The sequence below is a fragment of the Scyliorhinus torazame genome, chromosome 7 (assembly GCF_047496885.1).
Source record: "Scyliorhinus torazame isolate Kashiwa2021f chromosome 7, sScyTor2.1, whole genome shotgun sequence".
Lineage (NCBI taxonomy): Eukaryota > Metazoa > Chordata > Chondrichthyes > Carcharhiniformes > Scyliorhinidae > Scyliorhinus > Scyliorhinus torazame.
The window spans coordinates 211,992,029-212,015,295 of NC_092713.1; the positions used below are offsets into that span (position 1 = coordinate 211,992,029).

At 46.7% G+C, this 23,267-nt stretch overlaps 1 protein-coding gene across 1 annotated transcript in view; it reads left to right on the plus strand.

Moving 5' to 3' along the window:
- The window catches only part of LOC140426830 (T-cell immunoglobulin and mucin domain-containing protein 4-like), a 52,231-nt gene extending 35,519 nt beyond the window's left edge, over nt 1–16,712 (plus strand). Inside the window, exons 5-7 of the mRNA XM_072512059.1 lie at nt 2,553–2,649; nt 16,363–16,387; nt 16,489–16,712. Of these exons, the coding sequence (XP_072368160.1) occupies nt 2,553–2,649; nt 16,363–16,387; nt 16,489–16,555 (189 nt within the window). The 3' untranslated portion in view covers nt 16,556–16,712. The remainder of the gene's footprint in view (nt 1–2,552; nt 2,650–16,362; nt 16,388–16,488) is intronic.
- Nucleotides 16,713–23,267: the final 6,555 nt, after the last annotated feature.

The following is a 23,267-nucleotide window of genomic DNA, read 5'->3' on the forward strand; positions in this document are numbered from 1 at the left end:
GCACATCTTTGCACCGTGGGAGGAAACCACACACACACGGGGAGAACGTGCAGACTCCGCACAGACAGTGACCCAAGCCGGGAGTCGAACCTGGGACCCTGGAGCTGTGAAGCAATTGTGCTAACCTCTATAACACCGTGCTCCCCCGTACTGTTGTTTAAGAAAGGGGCAAAGGATAACCCAGGAAACTATAGATGTACCAGCTTGATATCAATAGTGGGAAAACTGATGGAGGCCATGATACATGATGAGATAAATATACACTTCGAGAAAAATAAGTTAATATTAGACAGTCAACATGTGTTTGTCAGGGGCAGGTCATGTCTGACAAATTTAATTGGGTTCTTTGACGAGTTGACAAAGGCGGTGGATGAAGGTAGTGCCGTAGATATTGTATATTTGGACTTTCAGAAAGAATTTGCCACATGGCAGGTTAGTTAGCAAATTAAAAATGATTGGCATGGGTCCTTGGCAGCATGGATTAGAAGTTGGCTAAGAGATGGGAAAAGAGAGTAGGTATAGATAGACATTTCTCAGACTGGAGATGAGTTGAAAGTGGTGTTCCCCAGGGTTCAGTGTTGGCACCGTTGCTTTTTCTGATTTATATAAATGATTTATAAGTGAGCATTGAGGGCAAAAACTCTAAATTTGCAGATAAGCTAGGGAGAATAGTGAATTTTGAGGATGGCACTGAGCGACTTCAGAGGGATATTGACAATTTGGCCAAATGGGCACTCACCTGGCAGATGAACTTCAATGGAGTGAAATGTGAGGTAATGCATTTTGGTGGAAGAAACATGGGGAGACAATATAGGCTCAATGGTACAACTTTGGGGGGAGTACAGGAGCAGAGGGACCTTGGGGTTCAAGTGCAGAATTCTCTGAAGGTGGTCAGGCAAGCTGAAACAGTTGTTAAGAAAGCTTATAGGATCCTTGGATTTATAAATAGAGGCATAGAGCATAAAAGCAAGGAAGTGATGCTACATCTCTGCAAATCATTGGTCAGACCACATTTGGAGTATTGTGTTCAGTTCTGGGTACTTTATTTTACGGTAGGATGTTAAAGCCCTGGAGAGAGTGCAGAGGAGATTTACTAAAATGATACCAAGAATGAAGAAATTTAGAAACAAGGAAAGATTGGACAAATTAGGCGTGTTCTACTTGGAAGAGAGAAGATGACGAGGTGACCTTATTGAGGTGTTCAAAATTATGAACAGTTTCGACAGGGTAAAGAAGGATATGTTGTTTCTACTAGTTGGTTTGTCAGTGACTAGGGGTCACAATTTCAAGATGATCAGCAAGGGAGCTAGGAGTGAGATGAGGAGAAACATATTTACTCAGAGAGTTGGTAGGGTTTGGAATGTGCTGCCTGGGAGAGTGGTGGGGGTGGGTTCCATAGGATGTTTCAAAAGAGAGCCGGATAGATATTTGAAAGTGATTAATTTAGAGGGCTACAGAGATAGGGCTGGGGAATGGGACTAGTTAGGTAGCTCTTTTGGGAGCTGGTGCAGCTGCAGTGAGCTGAATGGCTTCCTTCTGTGCTGTAAATAAAAAAAACAGATTTATTTACTTCAATATGTGCCATCAATTATTTCGCATTTTTGTTAATGCTACATGCATTCAGATACATAACCTTAAGTTCTGTCTTTTTGTTATCTTTGTAACATTTAGTCTTGACTGTTGGTGTAGTCTTAGGCTGGAATTCTCAGGTTGTTGCGATTTACTTTTCCCGCTGGCAATGCTCCTCCGCTTGTGGGTTTCCCAGCGGTGTGGAGTAGCTTCAATAGGAAATCCCATTGACAAGCGGTGGGAAGATAGAATCCCACTGCGAGCGAACGGTGTGCTGTCGAGACACACTCGGCTGGGTAACCGGAGAATCCGGCCCTTAGTTTTGTTTCTCTCTGTCCTTTTTTGCCTTTCTCTGACCCTCATTTCGCATATTACTATTTTGGTCTGCTGCCTTGACTCTACTGCTTGATTTGATACATTTACCCAAGCTTGATCCCTCATCCCTCTTGTTTAGTTTAAGGCCCTTTCTACATCCTAGTTATGTGGTTTGCCAGAACATTAGTCCCAGGTTTACTGTCCCAATGATACAGCTCCCATTTTCTCTTGTACTGATTCCAGTGACCCACAGACTGGAACCCACTTCTCCCACAGTAATCTTTGATCCATGCATTCATCTCTCTAATCTTACTGGGGCTAAGACAATTTGCACATGGCTCATGAAATAAATGAGAGATTATCATCTTTGAGGATCTGCTTCATAATTTGGGTGCGTATCTCCTCATACTGACTACACCGAATCGTTTTCCTTGTCCAGCTCAGGTTGTTGGTACCTACATGGGACACCACAACTAGAACTTACCCCTTCCACTGCAAGTTCCTCTCCAGTCCTGAGCAGATGTCCCGAACCCTGGCACCAGGTAGGCAAAATACCCACCTGGACTCTCGCTCTTTGCTGCAGGAAAACCTCTGTAAATTCATGTTTATGTTTCTTCACATTGAAGTAAATTAAATTAAATTCCTTTTAACCTTTTCTTCTGTTATAGGATAAAATGTCAAGAACTATTTTAGTTTGGACTGGTGTTAGCTTGGCAATTCTTATCATCCTCACTGGAATAACTACATTTATCCTCAAAGAGAAATGTAAGTGATGATCTTAGTTACTGATTTACTGCAGTGTGCAGTTTCAGCACTTGGACATGATAAACCATCTTCAACTGAGATGAACTGGAATGAGAGATTATTTTGCAGACGTGACAGAATGGTCAACTGACACCACTACATTTGCAAAGAAGTTGTGTAGTGTAGGGTCATATGTTACAGGAAGTCCCTCTGAATTATGACAACCTTTGGCCAATATTGAACATTAGTCATGCAGTTTCTTTATGTCCGGTCAAACAGAAGATTAGGAGTTTGCTTGACAAAATAATAAGTTCATAAGATATAGGAGCATTATTAGGCCATTTGGCCCATCGGGTCTGCTCCGCCATTCGATCATGGCTGACCTCATCCTGGCCTTAACTCCACCGTCCTGCCCATTCTCCATAAGCCTTCAACCCATTACCAATTAAGAATCTGTCTAACTCCTCCTTAAATTTACTCACTGATCCAGCATCCATCACACTCGGGGGTGGTGAATTCCACAGATTCACAACCCTTTGGGAGAAGTAGTTATTCCTCAACTCTGTTTTAAATTTGCTACCTTTTATCTTAAGACTATGACCTCTCGTTCTAGAATCCTCCACAAGAGGAAGCATCCACTCCACTTCACTTTATCCATCTTGTATACCTCACTTTGAGCTCTCCTCATTCTTCTAAACTGTAGAGTATATGCCCAAACTGTTCAATCTCACTTCATACAACAAACCCCTCGGGTGGGATTCTCTCAGCCCGGGGCCGGGCCGGAGAATCCCCGCGACCAGCGGCAATCGCGCCACGCCGCCCTGACGTCGGCTCTGCGGAGAATTGCCGCCATTGGTGCCGGCATGGTTGGCGCGGCGCTGGTTGGAGGCCACTCTACGCAGCCGGCCTGCAGATTCTCGGCCTGAGATGGGCCGAGCGGCCGTCGTAAAAACGCCGAGTCCTGCCGGCGCCGTCCACACCTGCCCTCAGCCGGCGGGGACTGGGCATGAAAGGGTCAGGGGGGTGGCCTGTGGGAGGGGGGGGGGGAGAGGGGGGTCCAACCCCGGGGGGGGCTCCAATGTGGCCTGGCCCGCAATCGGGGCCCACCGATCGGCGGGCTGGCCTCTCTGGCTGGCGGCCTCCTTTCTTCCATGCCGGCCCCTGTAGTCCCGTGCCATGTTGCGTCAGGGCTGGCGCGTTGAAGGAAGCCACTGCGCATGCGCGCGTTGGCACCGGTGCCACTGCGCATGCGCGGATTCCGCGGCGCCCAGTTCGCGCCGGGATCAGCAGCTGGAGCGGCGTGAACCGCTCCAGTGCCGTGCTGGCCCCCTGTAGGGGCCAGAATTGCTGATCCTGAGGCCGTGTTCATGTCATTGAGAAACGCAATGGCGTTTCCGACGGTATCAACACATAGCCTCAGGATCACAGAATCCCGCCCCAGATCTTTGGAATCAACCTTGTGAATCTCCTCTGAACTCCAATGCCACGACATCTTTCCTCAAATAAGGGGACCAAAACTGTGCACAATACATCAGGTGTGGTCTCACCAATGCATTGTATACTTGCAACAACACTTCCTTACTTTTATACTCTATTCCTTTAGCTATAAATACCAACAGTCCATTTGTTTTCTTTATTATCTGCTGTAACAGCATGCTAGTATTCTGTGACTCATGAACAGGGAACCCCAGATCCCTCTGCTACGGAGCACCCTGAAATCTGTCCCCATTTAAATAATAACTTGCCTTCCCATCTTTCCAATCAAAATGCATGACCTCACACTTATTCATGTTAAGCTCCATTTGCCACATTTTGGCCCACTCTCCTAACCTATCTATATCCATTTGTAAGGCTCTTATTTCCTCATTGCAACTTACTGTCCCACCTATTATTATGTTGTCTGCAAATTTGGCTATATAACCTTCCATCCCTGTATCCAAGTATTTTATATAGATTGTAAATAGTTGTGGCCCCGGGGCCGAATACTGTGGCACCCCACTAGTTACATCTTGCCATCCAGAAAAAGACCCATTGTTCCGACTCTCCGTCTTCTGTCCATCAGCCCTTCTTCTATCCAAGCTAATAAATTACCCCTAATTCCATGTGATCTAACCTTGTGAATTAACCTTCTGAGTGTTACCTTATCAAATGCCTTCCGGAAGTCCAGATATACTACATCTACAGGATCCCCATTATCCACTTTGCTTGTTACATCTTCGAAGAACTCTAGCAAATTAGTTAAAAATGATATGCCCTTCATAAAACCATGCTGACTCTGATGGATAGCATTTTAATTTCCCAAATGTCCTGATATTACTTACTTGATAATTGATTCCAACAATTTCCCAACGACAGATGTTGAACTAACTGGTCTGTAATTTCCTCCATTCTGCCTCCCTCCCTTTTGAATGAGGGTGTTACATTAGCATTTTGAAACCCCCTGGAACTTTCTCTTGTCCAGGGAATTTTGAAATATTATAACCAATGGATCCACTATCTCTGCTGCCAGTTCCTTTAATATCCTAGGATGTAGGCCATTAGGCCTGGGGGACTTGTCTGCCCTCAATCCCAATAGTTTGTTGAGTACCATTTCCCTATTGATGTTGATTGTTCTAAGTTCCTCCCTTTCTATTACCTCTGAATTCCCCGTTCCTGTAGGGATAATACTAGTGTCCTCCACTGTGAAAACTGAGGCAAAATATTGATTTTGCACCTTTGCCATTTCCGTGTTCCCCACTATTAACTCTTCAGTTTCATCTTCCAAGGGACCAACATTTACTTCAGTGACTCTCTTCCCTTTTAAGTACTTAAAGAAGCTTTTGCTATCCTTTTTGATATTTTGCACTAGTTTTCTGTCGTAATTTACCTCAGCTCTTCTTATTACTTTTTTAGTATCCTTTTGTTTATGTTTGAAAGTTTCCCTATCTTCCAGCCAGCCACTGGCCTTTGCAATATGACGTACCTTAGTTTTTGTCTTTATATTGTCCTTAACCTCCTTGTTTAGACATGGATGTTTTTTTTTTACCCCTCTTACCATCTTTCTTCCTCACTGGGATATATTTTAGTTGTAAGGAATTGAGTATCTCCTTAAACAACTGCCCGTCAGCTATCTTACCTGTCCACCCCACTCTACTCGGGCCAAATATGTTCTCATGCTTATGTCATTTCCTTTGTTTAATTGAAGAACGCAAGTGTGGGACTCCGCTTTCTCACCCCAAACTGAACTGTGAATTTTACCATACTATGGTCACTATTCCCGAGAGGATCCTTAACTATGAGGTCATTAATTAATCCCTCCTCAATACACAATACCAAATCCAGAGTAGCCTGGCTCCCTGACTGGTTCCCCAACATACTGTTCCAAGAAACAATCTTGAATACATTCAATGAACTCTGCCTCCAGGCTACCTTGTCAATATGATTCTTCCACTCTATGTGCATATTAAAATCACCTATGAAAGGAGGGATGAGGAGGGGTATGAAGGTTGAGGGGTGAATGGTGGGTATGAAGGGGCCTCCGGAAGGTAGGAGAGGGGGTGACGGGTGGGGGCCTTGAAAGGAGGGGGGCCCGAAAGTGGGTGTGGGTGTTGCTAACTTTTGGTTGGTTCAATTGGCTCTGTTTTATAACCTTTGCTCTCGAGTCGCCAGGTATCTTTATGATACCACCACGAGGTTCAAGTTCAAGTAATGATCAATAATTCAATACACCGATTAGTAAGATTCAAATCAAAGCACATTTATTATACACAGTAATCGCTACTCATGCACAAATTCTACGTCTAAGCTACTTCTACGACTAACAGGCCTATACTTAGCTTCGGACTGGCCCACCAGGCCAGGGGAACAAATGGCCTTTCGTTCGGGTTCTAAGTCTGCGGGATTCGAAGTTGGTACGGATTGGTAGCTAGGAGCACCTATCTCGTAGCGAGCATTGACTTAAGACTTACTGGAACTCTGCGGCAGCTGAACCGGTCACGGTCAAGGTTGGTTCGCGTTGCAGAGTGACCCGGTCAAGAAGAACAATTTGAACTTGGGGGCTTAATTTTATAGTCCCCAGGGGCTTCCCGCCTTTCGGGGCGGACCCTGTACCTGGTTCCAAGTGATTGGACTTCGTTGCCCAATTCCTTGCCCAGTGATGCAGTAGAGGCTCCTTCATTAAATGTTTTTAAGATAAAGATAGATAGTTTTTTGAAGAACAAAGGGATTAAGGGTTATGGTGTTCGGGCCGGAAAGTGGAGCTGAGTCCACAAAAGATCAGCCATGATCTCATTGAATGGTGGAGCAGGCTCGAGGGGCCAGATGGCCTACTCCTGCTCCTAGTTCTTATGTTCCAATCGCTTGGTTCGATTTCTCCAATACTGGAGCGGTTCCCTGATCGATGGGCGGTCTTGAGGTGTCCGTTAACCTCTTTTGTGTTGGCTTCTGCTGGCGCCGGGGAGTCTGGCTTAGCTTTGTTTGTCCCAAATGTTGCGATTGTTTCCGGGGATCGCTCATCAGTATGTAGATGGCTGCTACATTATTATGCAGATGGCTGCTTATATCGATGCTGTCTGGGCTTTTGCAGAGTTTAATACACAGTAAACTTGCACCAGCTGGTTTCTGTCTGTGTTGGCTGAATTTCCCTGCAGCCTTTGCTGTTCTCCATTTTACATCAGGAGTTGGCCAACCCAGTTGGCTACAGTCCCTCCTTGTGATCCTAATGCGAAGAGTGACGGATCACATAACTGTGTTGGTTTTCATTCCCTGACCCGGCAAGCACTTTTCTATGGCCTCTACACTGACCATAACTATGCAAAACATTTTTAACTGACAATTCTGAGGGGCGCTATGTCAAACAGGGACATGCATTACAAAACAAGAAAATGGGAACCTCTAACTATCCTTAATATACTACACTCACTCAAACATTTCATCACACTAACTTCCTAAAACATACAAACAAAATCATAGCAGTTTTATACACATTTTCTGGCTTGGCAGTCAAGCTCAGGATTGTACAATTGCTCATGGACATTTCTTTATTTACAACAAATCGCAAACGAATGCTCTTTATTATAGATCGCGGGGGTCGGGGGTCTGGTCGTATCCGAAAATAGGGGATCTTATCCTATATACCGGGGTGCGAGCGCGGTAGGCTCTCCTTCTCCATTTTCTCAGACGAATAGTCTGCACGATGCAGCAGAATATCGCCAAAACCAATAGGGCTTCTATCACGTAGGACAGGGAGTACCAGGTTATAAACCTGTCACACCAAGATGGTGTGGTGTCGCTTGTGATTGGGCTCTGGGTACTGTGGGGAACTGAATCATTAACGGCTCGGGGAGTTGAGGTCAGGGGATTCGCGTTCGCGCACAACCAAATGTCCATTAGGGTTATGAGCCACGCGGAGGATGTCCTCATGGTTCTTTTTCTTCCACTCTTTTCATCTCTTCTCTTCTCTTTGGTCCTGGAGCTTCTGGAGTTCAGTGTGATCAAGCATAGTGTCTGTTACTATCTTGGTTTAATATCTCGTATGATAGTCTGTCTGTCCTTTAGTGCCAATTACTCCCTTTATAATTGGTCACTATGTGTGACTCCCTCATTTTCTTTTCAAAAACCGAATTTCAGGACAAGACACACTTACAAATAATGAACCAGTGCGAGCCGTCTCGCAGATTGTGAGATTTACCATCCAAATGTTTGAGGATGTAAATAGCAGAGGGTTGGCAACCTAAGGGTTACCTGAAAACAAAACAAAACTTTTTGAACAAAACTTTGCCGAAATGAGGTGCGTATGGGCCGCGACGGGTACGATTTGGATGGAGTCCCCGGGTAGGACGGCAACCAATGCCGTGTGTGCCCTACCCGAGCGTAGCTGACCAGAGGGGGGGGTTCCCAGGCAGGGCGGGGCCCAATGCCGTTTCTCCACTGCCTGGGCAACTGACAATTAGGGCAAGAGATGTAGTCATCGTGGGGGGGTCTGCCGTATAAGTTCTTCCTTCGAACCAGAAGAGCAGTTACGAACGGGGGTCTGCGTTTTAGTCGACAGACAAGTTCCTCTGAACTGGCGTCTGGGACATTAACAAGTCTCTGTGGACAAACTAGTTCCGCTGAACTAGCGTCTGGCCAAACTAGTTTCTCTGACTGCCAGTGGGCGTCAGAAGGGTGGTGTCGCGGGCCCGTGGGAAAAACAAATTCCGGTCTAACATACAACATTTAACAATACAAGTACAGACAACATCAAACATGCTGCAGGTTCCATCAGAAAGGACACCGTTTTCTCCCAAGCGGTTCCTTTTAAAACATCATCTGGACACCTCAGTTATCGGTTGCGAACAGGGTCGCAAAGGGGTTCGCGTTTTGGGAGTCAGACTCAAGGTCGTCATCTACTCCCGGATGCCAAACTCTCGAGTGTATCAGGGCTGATAGGGCTGCATGGTGTGATTTTGGATCGCTCTCGTCGTTCCGGACGAGTCTGTACGAATTATCTCTGTGCCAATAGGTGGTGTCTAGTTCTGTGGGGACGGAATCGGGGTCGTCATTGTAGGTCAGTGGTCGGTGGTGGGGTTTGTTTAGGAAAGTGATCATGAAGGGATCACTCGAATCATGGTCAGATTCGCTGGGTGTGGGGCCTATTGCATGGGGATAATAGGGAGGCATGCTGTGGCTATTGTCCGCGTCACAGTCGCTGTCGCTGCTGCTGCAGTCTGTGGGCGTTCCGGGGCGGAGTGTATATTTCGGGGGTGGAGTCGAGGTTGTGTCCGTGGCTGGGCTGGATGTGTTGGGGGAGGGTAGGGTTACTTTGGCTGTGGGCGGGGCGTGGTCTGCTGCGTCGAGCATTACGTGGAGTGCGTGGTTAGACTGTGTTCCATATGCCTTCATCTGGTTGATATGGAACCGCGCAGTCTTTCCATTGGGGTACTTTATTTTGTAGACGGAAGTGCTTACTTTGTCCGCAATGGAGTACGGACGCGAATACTTTGGTGACAGGAATGTGCTGGGGTTGTATACGGAGAGCATGACTTGCTGTCCTACACTGAACTCAGTCGCATGCACTGTCTTATCGAAACAGGCCTTGTTCTGTTTCTTTCTTGTGTCCAATTTCACTGCGGCTGCTAGCTGAGCCGGGGCTGGTCAAGTCTAATCCTAATAAAAATTCTGTGCCTTTCATGGGGCGTCCGGTCATGAGAGTGTGTGGGGTGTAACCTGTGGATGTGGAAACTGTATTTCGCAAAAACATCAGCGCAAAAGGGAGGACTGAGTCCCAAGTGGTGTTGTTTTGCTGGACCATTTTTCTGAGGGTGGATTTTAGGGTCCGATTCATGCGCCCCACGATACCACTCGACTGTGGATAGTATGCCATGTGGAATTTTTGGGTAATGCCAAATATCGTGAGGACGTTCTTCATGACACGTCCCGTAAAATGGGAACCTCGGTCGGATTCAATGCTGCGGGGGAGTCCCCATCTCGTAAAGATGTGGTGGGTGAGGATCTTGGCTGTGGTCTTTGCCGTGTTTGTTCTGGATGGGAATGCTTCCACCCATTTTGTAAACGTGTCTATCACCACGAGTACATATTTATAACCATTCCTGCAAGAGGGCAATGGTCCAATATAATCAATCTGGAGGTTAGTCCAGGGGACATTAACGGGGCGGGTGTGACTGAGCTGAGCCTTTTTGGCGTATCTGTCCAGGTTGTTCTGGGCACAGATAAGGCAATTTTCAATGTAGTGATTTACATCGTCCTTTAAACTCGGCCACCAACAGAGCTGCCTGAGGTGGGCTGTAGTGGGATTGATTCACTGATGTCCATGACCGTCAGGGAATAACCAAATCAGTTGACTCCTGTCCTGTTCAGGAAACACGTAAAGGGTGTCTTTTAACACCACACCGTCATGTGTGTTGTAAGAGCATTTTTAAACCTCTCATAGGGGGCTGGATTGTTTCCTTTCAAACTCTCCCTGAGATTGCTGTCCTGCTTCTGGGCCTGCACTAAATCTTCGATATTAGTCTGCGAGGCCTGAACTGCATTCACTGGTGCGCTTTCAGGGGTGTCCAAAAATATCCATGCCTGGAACCTGCTTTAGCCAGTGCGTCGGCTTTTACATATCCAGGGGGGGAGGAACAATGATGACTACGAACTTTGACTATACCAAAAGTCCTGTTCTGTGCTCGCTCTAAAATGTGATGGAGCAATGGGGCTGAAGGGAGGGGTTTTCCGTCTGCGGAAACAAATCCTCGTGCTTTCCACAGGGGTAGGAATTCTGTAAGGCTGTTGCAGACATAGAGACTGTCCGAATATATGTCTGCTGGGCTGGGGAAGGAATCTGGGTGTTCCACTATGTATGCGATGGCCGCTAGTTCTGCCGCCTGCGCGCCTAAGTGTCCTGGAAGTTTTATTGCTATTTCTTCTAGGGAGCGTCCCTGCGCGTCCTCGACGTAAATACCGCATCCTGTTATGCGCTTCCCTTCTAATATTGTGGAATATCCATCCACATATATCTTTATGGGTTTGCACGTGTCTGTGTGCTTGGGCCTCTGGGGTGAACTACCTATCTTTCTGGGGGGTGTTTTAGCAATAAAGGGGCCTGTGTTGTGGTGTGGAGATATAATTTCACATTCATGGGGGGTTCCGGGGTACTGTAGGTTGTCGGCTAAAAAAGTGTGGGTCTTTGTCCTTTTAACAGTGATGTCCGTCCCTGCAAAAGAAGGGTCCATCTGGCTGCTCTTATCTGACTAACTGTACCGTCCTTGAGTCGTCCGTCCAGTAAAAGTTGGGTGGGGGTGTGTGCTGTGAGGATTGTGATGGGGTTTAGTCCGGTAATGTACAGAAAATACTGTACTGCCCAGAATACTGTGAGCAGGTGCCTTTCACAGGCTGAAAATCCCTGCTCCACAGCATCTAAAACTCTGGAGGCGTAAGCCACGGGCCTTAACTGTTTGTGCCGTTCCTGAAGGAGCACAGCCGAAAGGGTGCGGTCTGTGCTTGCTACCTCTATCGCAAAGGGGGAAAGCGGGTCTGGAACTTGTAGTGCGGGGGCTGCTATGAGTGCTTGTTTCAAAGAGTCCACAGCATCCGTATGCTGCGGAAGCCATTCCCAGGGGGCTCCTATATTTAGGAGGTCTGAGAGGGGTGCTGCCTTGCTGGCGAAACCGTCAATGTGGTTTTGGCAGTAGCCAACCAGTCCTAAAAATGACCGGAGGGCTGAAACGTTTTGGGGAAGGGGCAATTTAGCAATCGAGTCAATGCTTTTGTGCTCGATCTCGCGTTTACCATGTGTGATAATTGTACCCAAATATATCACCTTATCTTCCAAAATCTGGGCCTTTTTGGGGTTAACTTTACATCCAATTGCTTGTAGGAGTTCCAGGAGTTCGGACAGAAGTTCAATGTGCTCTTCCTTGGTGTCTGTCTGCAGTAGTAGGTCGTCTACGTACTGGACCAGACATTCGGGGCGTGAAAATTTGGCTAAATCATTTGCCAGCTGTCGGTGGAAAATGGAGGGGGAGTTGTGGAATCCTTGTGGAAGGCATGTCCACGTGTACTGTTGATTTTTAAAGGTGAAGGCAAATTTGTACTGGCACGCCTTTGCCAATGGAATGGACCAGAGTCCATTACTGATGTCCAAAACCGTAAAGTATCGGGAATTGAGTCCCTGCTTGAGCATGGTCTCGGGACTTGTTGCTACTGTGGGGGCTGCTGCGGGGGTGATTTAGTTGAGTTCCCGGTAATCGATGTTCAGTCGCCATGATCCATCGGGCTTTCTCATTGGCCAAATCGGGGCACTATTAGTGGAGGCTACTGATCTAAGTATGCCCTGCTCTAATAAGCTGTCGATTACCTTTGAGATTTCTCCCTCTGCCTCTTGGGGAAATCCATACTGTCTTTGGGGTCTAGGGTCATGTCCTGTGATTTGTACTGAACCAGTCATCCGGCCACAGTCGTGCTTGTGGGTCACGAATGCTGTCCTGTTCTTTTGTAACACTGCCCTAACCTGCTTGTCCGTGCTAAGTGTAGTCGGGTTAAACCAAAATTTGCCTACTGCGCTAATTTTGTTGGCGTATTCTCCTATTGTGAGCGTTGCGGGGGCTCTTGCAGATTTTGCCATTTTCCAGACACACTGGTTGACTGGATCGAATGATAGGTTGTGGCAAATCATAAAATCGATTCCCATAATGTGTTCTGCTGCGTGGGGCAGGTCAATTAAAACTACGGGATGCTTGGTGGTGATGTTGCCGATTTGAATGGGTACAGGGGCTGTGATGTGTTCCTGCTGTGAGTGGCCTGTAAAGCCGCTGAGGGTGATAGTGGCTGTAGTGGGCCACGTGTCCTTTTGGAACATGGTGGAGGAATTTATTGTGGTGCGGGTCCCTCCTGCGTCCCAGAGAAACTCGATGGGCTGTCCCCGTATTTTCGCTGCAACTACCGGTCGTCCGAACCTGTCCCAAAGGGTGTCGCAGACCCAACTGGGGGAGCCCGAACACCGTCAGTCCGTTCCGTTCACGTCCGTCTGATCTGAATGGGTGCTCACACTGTGTATGGGCTCTGTCTTATTCTTACTTAGAGTGCCTGTCTGCTGGGCTCTCTGTGGCTTTCGTGGGGCATTGCATTCCCTTGCAAAGTGTCCCAACTGTCCACAATTGTAACACTCCTGTGACTTTTGTGGGGGGCTGTTCTTTCCTTCATTTACCCATGCGGGGTTCTGGTGTGTTTTAACGGCTTGTTGTCTGGGGACAAATGGGCGCGGTCTACGTCTCCAAAAACTGCTGCAAAATGGATCCACAGGCATCCAGCAAACGCTGTGGGGTGCTCGGTTTTCTTTTGCCTGCATTTATTGAGACCATCTACAGGGTCACCCCGGTTATACCCGATCGCGTCTAGGACCGCGGTATGCATTTCTGCAAGGGTGCCTCCTCCTACATTCTGAGGGTCGGGAAGGGCTGCTACGACCGAAGGGTCTAGACTCAAAACTGTGAGCTTTACATGCTCTCACTCATCCAGGCCGTACATGGTCGCCTGCTCTTTACTCTGGCAAAGAAGTGGTGGGGGTTTGAGGTGGGGAGGAACGCTGTGATTTTCTCGCACGCGTCCCATAATTGGGTCACTGTTAAGGGGGTGGTGTACAGAAATTCCGTATCGTCCGATGTGGCTGTGCGGTGGGTGGTGACTGGGTTCATTGGAGCCTGAACTATCTGCTCTGTGTGGGGTTGGGGCACTTTTCTCTTCTGGGGCTTTCCCTGCGCACATGTTCCCTGAACATATCTCTGCGCTGTCTCATTCAACTCTTCCCAATCAGGGCCGTCTTCCTCATCTAATTTTGCTCCAAAGGTTTCCTGGAATCCTTTTTGGACTGAAAGCAGTGATTGCAGCACTGCAATCTGCTTCCGGCACTTTGTGTGGTCTAGTGAGCTTTGTCGTTGCTCTGTGGTGGCAGCATGGAGTGCTCTTAACGCTGCCTTCAGGTCACTACACTGCCTCTGCAATGCTTCTACCTGCTTCTCAGTTTCTGCACGTTGTGCGTCCTGATAGGCCTTTTCATGCTGGGACTGGAAGCTGCTTAAGTGCGCCAGACAAGACCAGTGTGCCCACTTGGCATCATCCACCTCTCTGTCTTTTGCTGCCAACTTCCTCCTTAACTCTAAGTTCTCTCTTTCTACCTCACTAACATCGACCTTACTCATTCGATGTATGCCTTCTATCTCTTTCCGGAGCGTCCTAACGACCCCCTCTGTGCCTCGCGATTGTGCCAAGCAGGACACGATTGCCATCGGTTTGCGAGCTTTCCCTAAGCTGTTCTTGTGGATCCTGCTCAGGTTCTCCCACCAAGTATGTCCTATACTCCCGGGACCTGTTTCCTCGTTGCTACAGAATTTGCTCCAAAGGGGCCATCCTTTCTCTTTGAGGTACCTCCTGATTTCTTCCTCCCATACGGGACACTGTTCTACTCTACTGCTGCTGGTCGCTGCGACCGCAAATTCTTCTGGGTTCATGAGGTGCTGCACCGCCTGCATTGCCATCTTTCTTATCTGAATGCTTCTTTTAAATTTGGAACAGGGGAGCTAAGGCGGTGCTGTAAATACGGGTATGGCTTTCGCTAATTTCCAAAATACAAACTCCCGACAGTTTTGTCGCAACAAAAAATCTATCAGTATTACCTTATCGCCCTGTTAGTTACGCATGCATACACACACTTCCGAATTATGAGGATTGATCAGAACTGCTTGAACACTTGTGTTTTTCTGTTCCCAATTGGATTTCTAATTCAAATCTTTGGTTTCTCCCGGAGTGGTTAAGCCACTTCTAGTTCGGGTCGCATCAGGATGTCGCCAGTAATATGTTGCTAACTTTTGGTTGGTTCAATTGGCTTTGTTTTATAACCTTTGCTCTCGAGTCGCCAGGTATCTTTATGATACCGCCACAAGGTTCGAGTTCAAGTAATGATCAATAACACAATACACCGATTAGTAAGATTCAAATCAAAGCACATTTATTATACACAGTAATCGCTACTCATGCACAAATTCTACGTCTAAGCTACTTCTACGACTAACAGGCCTATACTTAGCTTTGGACTGGTCCACCAGGTCAGGGGAACAAATGGCCTTTCGTTCGGGTTCTGAGTCTGCGGGATTCGAAGTTGGTACGGATTGGTAGCTAGGAGCGCCTATCTCGTAGCGAGCATTGACTTAAGACTTACTGGATCTCTGCGGCAGTTGAACCGGTCACGGTCAAGGTTGGATGGCGTTGCAGAGTGACCCGGTCAAGAAGAACGATTTGAACTTGGGGGCTTAACTTTATAGTCCCCAGGGGCTTCCCGCCTTTCGGGGTGGACCCTGTACCTGGTTCCAAGTGATTGGACTTCGATCCAATCTCTTGGTTCGATTTCTCCAATACTGGAGCAGTTCCCTGATCGATGGGCGGTCTTGAGGTGTCCGTTAACCTCTTTTGTGTTGGCTCCTGCTGGCGCCGGGGAGTCTGGCTTAGCTTTGTTTGTCCCAAATGTTGCAAATGTTCCCGGGGATCGCTCATCAGTATGTAGATGGCTGCTACAGTATTATGCAGATGGCTGCTTGTATCGATGCTCTCTGGGCTTTTGCAGTATTTAATACACAGTAAACTTGCACCTGCTGGTTTCTGTCTGTGTTGGCTGAATTTCTCTGCAGCCTTTGCTGTCCTCCATTTTACATCGGGAGTTGGCCAACCCAGGTGGCTACATGGGAAGGCCTGAAAATGTTGGCCCTCAGCGACCCCAGAGCGGAGTGTCCTCACTTGGGGGTGGGGGGGGTGGGATAGTGGCCATTTGTGTGTGGGGGGTGACATTGCCCGTGGTTGTGGGGTGTGGGGGACCCTCAAGCTCACTTAGAGATCGGGGCAACCTTTAAAATGGTGGCTCAGTCTCTGAGGAGCTGGTTTGACCAGTGAGTTCAGCTCCCCGGTGATGAAAAAAATTCCAAGTGTGGGCTAAGCCGGTGAGAAACTCTCCACGGTGCAAAAAAAGTGACTAAGTATGGTTACATAGCGGTGGGGAACTCGCTGACAGAGCCAAGGAGAAACTCCCTGGCAAACCCACCTGAAATGACACTTGGACATATTTCCGTTAGATCATGCCTTTGCTTCAGAATAACATATAAAACTAATTGAAAAAGAAAAGGACTAGCTGTGCAACTCAAAATAAAATATCTTCCAAAATTGGAAACTGTAAACTTGTTTGACATTTCTTTTCCAATGTCTATTTTATTTATTTTTGTCTTTTAGTGAAGAAAGTCACAAAAAGTAGCAGGTAAGAATATCTATTTTAGAACACTTTTTTTAATGCAAATTTAACACTGATGTTTTTCCATTCTTACAAAATATTTATTAATTATCTGTTTGTATCTACAGTGAAAAAATGGCTATTGGAATGCACATACATCAAGCAGTGGAAGAAAATGTGTATAATATTGAATAACTGACCTGGTTTTTTACATTGGTTGGCAGGATTAATTAATTAATTGACTTTACAATACTGCATTGAATGGAGAAGTATCTGACAATACTTGATTAACCAAGGATAATGAAATATAGTAAGCATTAAAGAGTAATTATTGGTGAATTATTGGATTTAATTATGTTTGCATTTTGTTTTATTGAATGTGATTTTACTCTTCGTGATGCTATTTTGACAGTGTAAAGACTTTTAAATTAGAAAACATCAGATAACATGATGAATTTTTTCATCACCATTTAAATTTTTCTATCAAATTCTCCATGTTCCACTCTGTGTCAAACATGGCTTAGTTGGTAGTGTGCACCACTCAGTTAGAGAGTTCTGGGTTTGAATTCCACTCTTGGACTTGAGCACAAAAGTCAAGGCTATCACTCCAGTGCAGCACTGAGGAAATGCGGCACTCTTGAAGATACTATCTTTCGGCTGAGACATTAAAACAAGGCGTTGTATTCCCTCTCAGGTAGATGTAAAAGATCCCATAACACGGTTAAAGAGGAGTAGGGGAGCTATCCTCAGTGTGGATAACAGCATAAAATTACAAAAGGATATTGATAGACTAGGTGAATGTGCAAAATTGTGGCAGATGGATTTCAATGTGAGCAAGTGTGAGGTTATCCAATTTGGACCAACAAAAGGTAGATCAGGATACTTTCTACATGGTATTAAGCTAAATTCAATGGATGTCCAAAAAGACCTGGGGGTTCAGGTGCATAGATCTTTAAAATGCCGCGAAAAAGTGCAGAAAATAATCAAGAAGGCTAATGGAATACTGGCTTTTTTATCTGGAGGATTGGAGTATAAGGATGCAGAAGTTATGCTACAGCTATACAAAACTCTGGGTAGACCCCATTTGGAGTACTGAGTGCAGTTCTGGGCACCAGACAGTAGGAAGGATATTTTGGCCTTGGAGGGAGTGCAACGTAGGTTCATAAGAATGATACCTGGACTTCACAGGTTAAGGTATGAGGAGAAATTATACAAATTAGGCCTGTTTTCTACAGAGTTTAAAAGGTTAAGGGGTGATCTGATCAAAGTCTTCATGATATTAACAGGAAAAGACAGGATAGATAAAGGGCTGGATTCTCCATTCGGGAGACTATGAGCTGAATTCTCCGCCATTGGGATTCTCCGTTTTGCCGGCAGCCCGGGGATTTCCCGACGGTGTGGGTCTGCCCCACAATGGGAAACCACGGGCGCAATTCTCCATCGGGAGACTAAGTCCCGACGCCGGATTGAAAACCGGAGTGTTTCACACCGGCGCGGAGGCCGTTCCCAGCCCCCTATTCTCCCGCCCCCAGGGGGGCTAGGAGCGGCGCCGCGTCATTTACACGGGTGGATGTCACCCCCACCCCTAAGTACAGGGGTGACCCAACGCCCCCCCCCTCCAGGACACCTATAATAGGAGGATTCCCATGGGGACCCATGACCAAAGGAACTCTTCCACAGGGAGTCCAGTAATGGTGGACCCCCCCACCATGGACCGCTGATCAAAGGGACCCCCCCACAGGGGTGCCTGTAATTTTGGGACCCCCACAGGGACTGGTAGAGGAGGCGTCATGCAGTGCATTGTTGGGGAGGGGGTGTCCTTGGATGGGCTCAAATGGGCTCTAACAGTCTGGCCCTGGCATGGTGGACCTCGTGGTGGGCCAAGGAGGCAACCCTTGGTCCACCACACCAGGGCCAGGTTGGTAGATACCACAAGTGATCCACACCCATGTGATTCCCAGCCGCGGGGACCAGAGATTCACTGAAGGCCGGAGCCTAGGCGCCAGGCCCGCTAAATAGATGCAAATGGATCATTAACATCCATTTGCATTTATTTACTCACTCACCGGCATGCATTGTGGACCTCGTTCGTGCCACCAGTGGGAAGTCGGAGCATTGCATTCGGGCTCCGGTCCCGATTTTCCCCAGATGCCCAATTCACTGTCCCATCGGGGAATGAATGCATTACGAGCATCCCAGGATGGAGAATCCTGCCCAAACTGTTTACACTTGTTGGAGATTCTCGACCTCGGGGGCATAGTCTAAAAATTAGGGCCAGACCATTCAGGAGAGATGTACACACAAAGAGTGGGAGAGGTTTGGAACTCTCTTCGACAAATTGCAATTGATGTTAGATCAATTGTTAATTTTAAATCTGAGATAGATAAGATTTTGTTAACCAAAGGTATTAAGTGATATGGGCCAAAGACAGCTTTATGGAGTTAGGCCTCAGATCAGCCATGATCTCATTGAATGGTGGAGCAGGCTCGAGATGCTGAATGGCCTACTCCTGTTCCTATGTTCCTACATTTCTGGAACACATTATCTGGTCATTATCACATTGCTGATTATAGGAGCTTGCTGTATGCATATTGTTTGCTGCATTTCCAATGTAGTTACTCTACTTTCTCTAGTCCTCCACTGCTGTAACTTGCCTATAGGAGATGCAACATTATGAACTAAGGTTGGCTCGCCACCTGCTCAGCCTCCACTCACAAAGAATGGGAAGTTGGAACATGGGGAATTAAGAGTACATGCCTTTATTTAGTGGATATGGTACACCAGCAGATTGGCCAATACTGGTCTGCATATACTCCCATTAAAATGTACTTGTATCAATATCAATAGCTGTAATGTATCCAACATTGCAAACTAACCTCTTAGGATGAAATGTTACAGAAAATGTTAAATCATCCTGACATTGATAAAGCAACCCACTTGATTGCTCCCCCTTCCACAATCATTCAAACTCTCCACCAATTTAATTTAATTATAGGCCTCTAAAAAAAGAGGAAATTCTTTTGACCCAAAAGAAGGTTCAATAATGAGGGGGGCATAATTTTAAGGTATGGGGCAGACAGTTTAGAGGGAATTTGAGGAAATATATTTTTCACCCAGAGGTAGCAGAAGCAGGAAACCTCACAATCTTAAGTATGTGGATGTGCACTTCAAACATCATAACATTCAAGGCTACGGGCCAAGTGCTGGAAAGTAGGATTAGTATAGATTTAGTGTAGTTTTGTTGATGCAAACTCGATGGGTCAAAAGGCCTCTTTTGCCCTGTATGACTTTCTTATTCTAAATATAGTGAAGATTGAACCACATCAACAAATATTTAGATAACTTTCCTGTCAGTTACCCCTCAGCACTGGATAGCAGGCATTTACTACAATTGTAAAACACAATGATCAGCTTGTTCCAGGGATTTTGTATTTTCACTATAGAGAAATATTTGGAGAATCTGCATCTTTGTCATGTCAAAATAGCATTGTAAATATGGCGGTCAATCAAGAACAAAGAAAATTTGGCTTTATAAGCTGAGAGTTATGGCTTCTGAGAAGCGGCTTTGAAGAAATTAAGTGAAAGTTCTGAGAGACCGTAAAAGATCAATTTTAACACAAAGAAAGCATTTGGAAAAATAATGTCTTACAATATTTTGGAAGACTGATATCCGTTGAAGAAAAATCATTCATGCCAAAAACTATATGTTATATGCATGTTCTCACATTGATACTTTGTGTTAATCTGTAAATAAAGTTAATTTTAGCCTATATCTTTTCTGACATATGATTTTTCTATGATTAAGTAGGAATCCTAAGTAAATTCCACTGTTTAGTGTTGCTACATAAATGGGTAATTGTTAAACTTAGGTAGCATTACATAGAATTTATAGTGCCAATATAGCCCATTGGGTCAAATGTGTGCCAGTGTTTATATTCAACACTGGATTTCTTTCACCCTGCCTCCTCCCCGACTATTTGCAGATCCTCCTCTTCCTTTCTCCCGTATGTATTTATTTAGCTGCTGCTTAAATATGTCTGATACTTGCTCCAACTACTCCATATAGTCCCAACCACTGAGTAAATAATTGTCTTCAAACTTCTTTCAGAAATGAGTGCCTGCTTATATTGATTAGCAGTGTCCCAATTAAAATGTTCTTCTTATACCCAGCTTGTTCATTTTAACGCACAATACCTTTCATTTTTTTTGCATGGTTATTGTGCATTCTGGGCTGCTGTGCAGCCATGCATGGGAGTTCAGGAGGGAGCATTTTTGATTAAGTTTGAGTTTTGGACTTCCCCAATATCTTCTCCACATCTACCTAGCAAATCTCCTCATAATGTTGAATATCTCTATTAAGTTACCCTCAGCCTCCTCTTTTCTACAGAAAATTCAGTCTTCTCGGAGTTATAACCTCTCAGTTCTGATAACAGCTTTGAAAATCTTTTTTGCACCATTACTAGTGCTTCCAATGCCCTTGCCACTTGCGCAGAGTACTCGAAATATGATCCAAGCAAAATACATTTGAGCTTGAACAGAACTTCAAGAGAGTCAGGGGGCCGAGGTGAGTGAAGTGGCCATCACTAAGGAGAAAGTGCTGGGGAAACTGAAAGATCTGAAGGCGGATGAATCACCTGGACCAGATGGACTACACCCCAGGGTTTCAAAGGAGTTGGCGGAGGAGATTATGGAGGCATTGGTGGTGAACTTTCAGGGATCACTGGAGGCAGGGATGGTCCCAGATGATTGGAAAATGGCATATGCAACACCCCTGTTTAAGAAGAGAGAGAGGCAGAAGACAGGAAATTATAGGCCAGTTAACCTGACTTTGGTTGTTGGTTAGATTTGAGAGTCTATTATTAAGGGACGAGATTGCGGAGTACTTAGAAGTGCATGGTAAAATAGGGCTGAGTCAGCACAGATTCGTCAAGGTGAGGTCATGCCTGACAAATTTGTTAGAAATCTTTGAGACGGTAACGAGGAGGTTAGACAAAGAACCTGTGGATGTGATTTATTTAGATTTCCAGAAGGCCTTTGACAAAGTGCTGTACAAGGAGGCTGCTAAATAAGATAAGAACCCATGGTGTTAAGAGTAAGATACTGGCATGGATAGAGGATTGGCCGACTGGCAGAAAACAGAGAGTGGGGATAAAGCAATCCTTTTCAGGATGACAGCTGGTGGCTAGTGGTGTTCCGCAGGGGGTCAGTATTGGGACCACAGCTATTCATGATATATATTAATTATCTTGAAGAAGAACTGATAGCATTGTTGCTAAGTTTGCAGATGATGCAAAGATATGTACAGGGACAGGTTGCGTTGAGGGAGCAGAGAGGCTGCAGAAGGACCTGGACAGGCTAGGAGAGTGGGCAAAAAATGGCAGATGGAATATAATTTAGAAAAGCGTGAGGTTATGCACTTTGGTAGGAAGAATAGAGGCATAGACTATTTTGCAAATGGGAAAAGGCTTCAGAAATCAGAAGCACAAAGGGACTTAGGAGTCCCAGTTCAGGATTCTCTTAAGCTTAACATGCAGGTCCAGTTGGCAGTTAGGAAGGCAAATGTTAACATTCATGTCGAGAAGGCTAGAATATAAGAACAGGGAGGTACTGTTTGAGGCTGTACAAGACTCTGGTCAGACCCCATTTGGAAAACTGTGATCAGTTTTGGGCCCGTATCTAAAGCTGGCCATGGAGAGGGTCCAGAAGAGGTTCACAAGAATGATCCCCGGAATGAAGGATTTGTTATATGAGGAGGGGTCCGCACTCAATAGAGTTTAGAAGGATGAGGGGGGATCGCATTGAAACTTACAGAATACCAAGAGGCCTAGTTATAGTGAATGTGGAGAAGGGAAACTGGAACCCGAGGGCACAGCCTCAGACTGAAGGGATGATCTTTTAAAACAGAGATGAGGAGGAATTTCTTCAGCCAGAGGGTGGTAAATCTGTGGAATTCATTGCCACAGAAAGCTGTGGAGTCCAAATCACTGAGTGTCTTTAAGACAGATATAGATAGATTCTTGATTAATAGGGGATCAATGGTTATGGGGAGAAGGCAGGAGAATGGGAATGAGAAACATATCAGTAATGATTGAATGGTGGAGCAGACTCGATGGGCCAAATTGCCTAATTCTGCTCCTGGGCGAAATTCTCCCGAAACGGAGCGATGTCCGCCAACTGGCGCCCAAAACGGCGCCAATCAGACGGGCATCGCGCCGACCCAAAGGTGCGGAATGCTCCGCATCTTTGGGGACCGAGCCCCAACATTGAGGGGCTAGGCCGGCGCCGGAGGAATTTCCGCCCCGCCAGCTGGCGGAAACGGCCTTTGTTGCCCCGCCAGCTGGCACAGAAATGACATCTCCGGGTGGCGCATGCGCGGGAGCGTCAGCGGCCGCTGACAGTTTCCCATGCATGCGCAGTGGAGGGAGTCTCTTCCGCTTCCGCCATGGTGGAGACCGTGGCGGAGGCGGAAGGGAAAGAGTGCCCCCACGGCACAGGCCCGCCCGCGGATCGGTGGGCCCCGATCGCTGGCCAGGCCACCGTGGGGGCACCCCCCAGGGCCAGATCACCCCGCGCCCCCCCCAGGACCCCGGAGCCCGCCCGCGCCGCCTTGTCCCGCCGTTCAAAAGGTGGTTTAATCCACGCCGGCGGGACAGGCAATTTATCGGCGAGACTGCCGGAGAATCGAGCGGGGGGGGGGGGGGGGGGGCGCCAACCGGCGCAGCCCGATTCCCGCCCCCGCCGAATATCCGGTGCCGGAGACTTCGGCAACCGGCAGGGGCGGGATTCACTGCAGCCCCCGGCGATTCTCCAACCCAGCAAGGGGTCGGAGAATGACGCCCCCAATGTCTTATGGTTTAACCTCCCTGCTTTTTAATTCTGATGCTCCAAAAATGAATCCCAGAGCTCT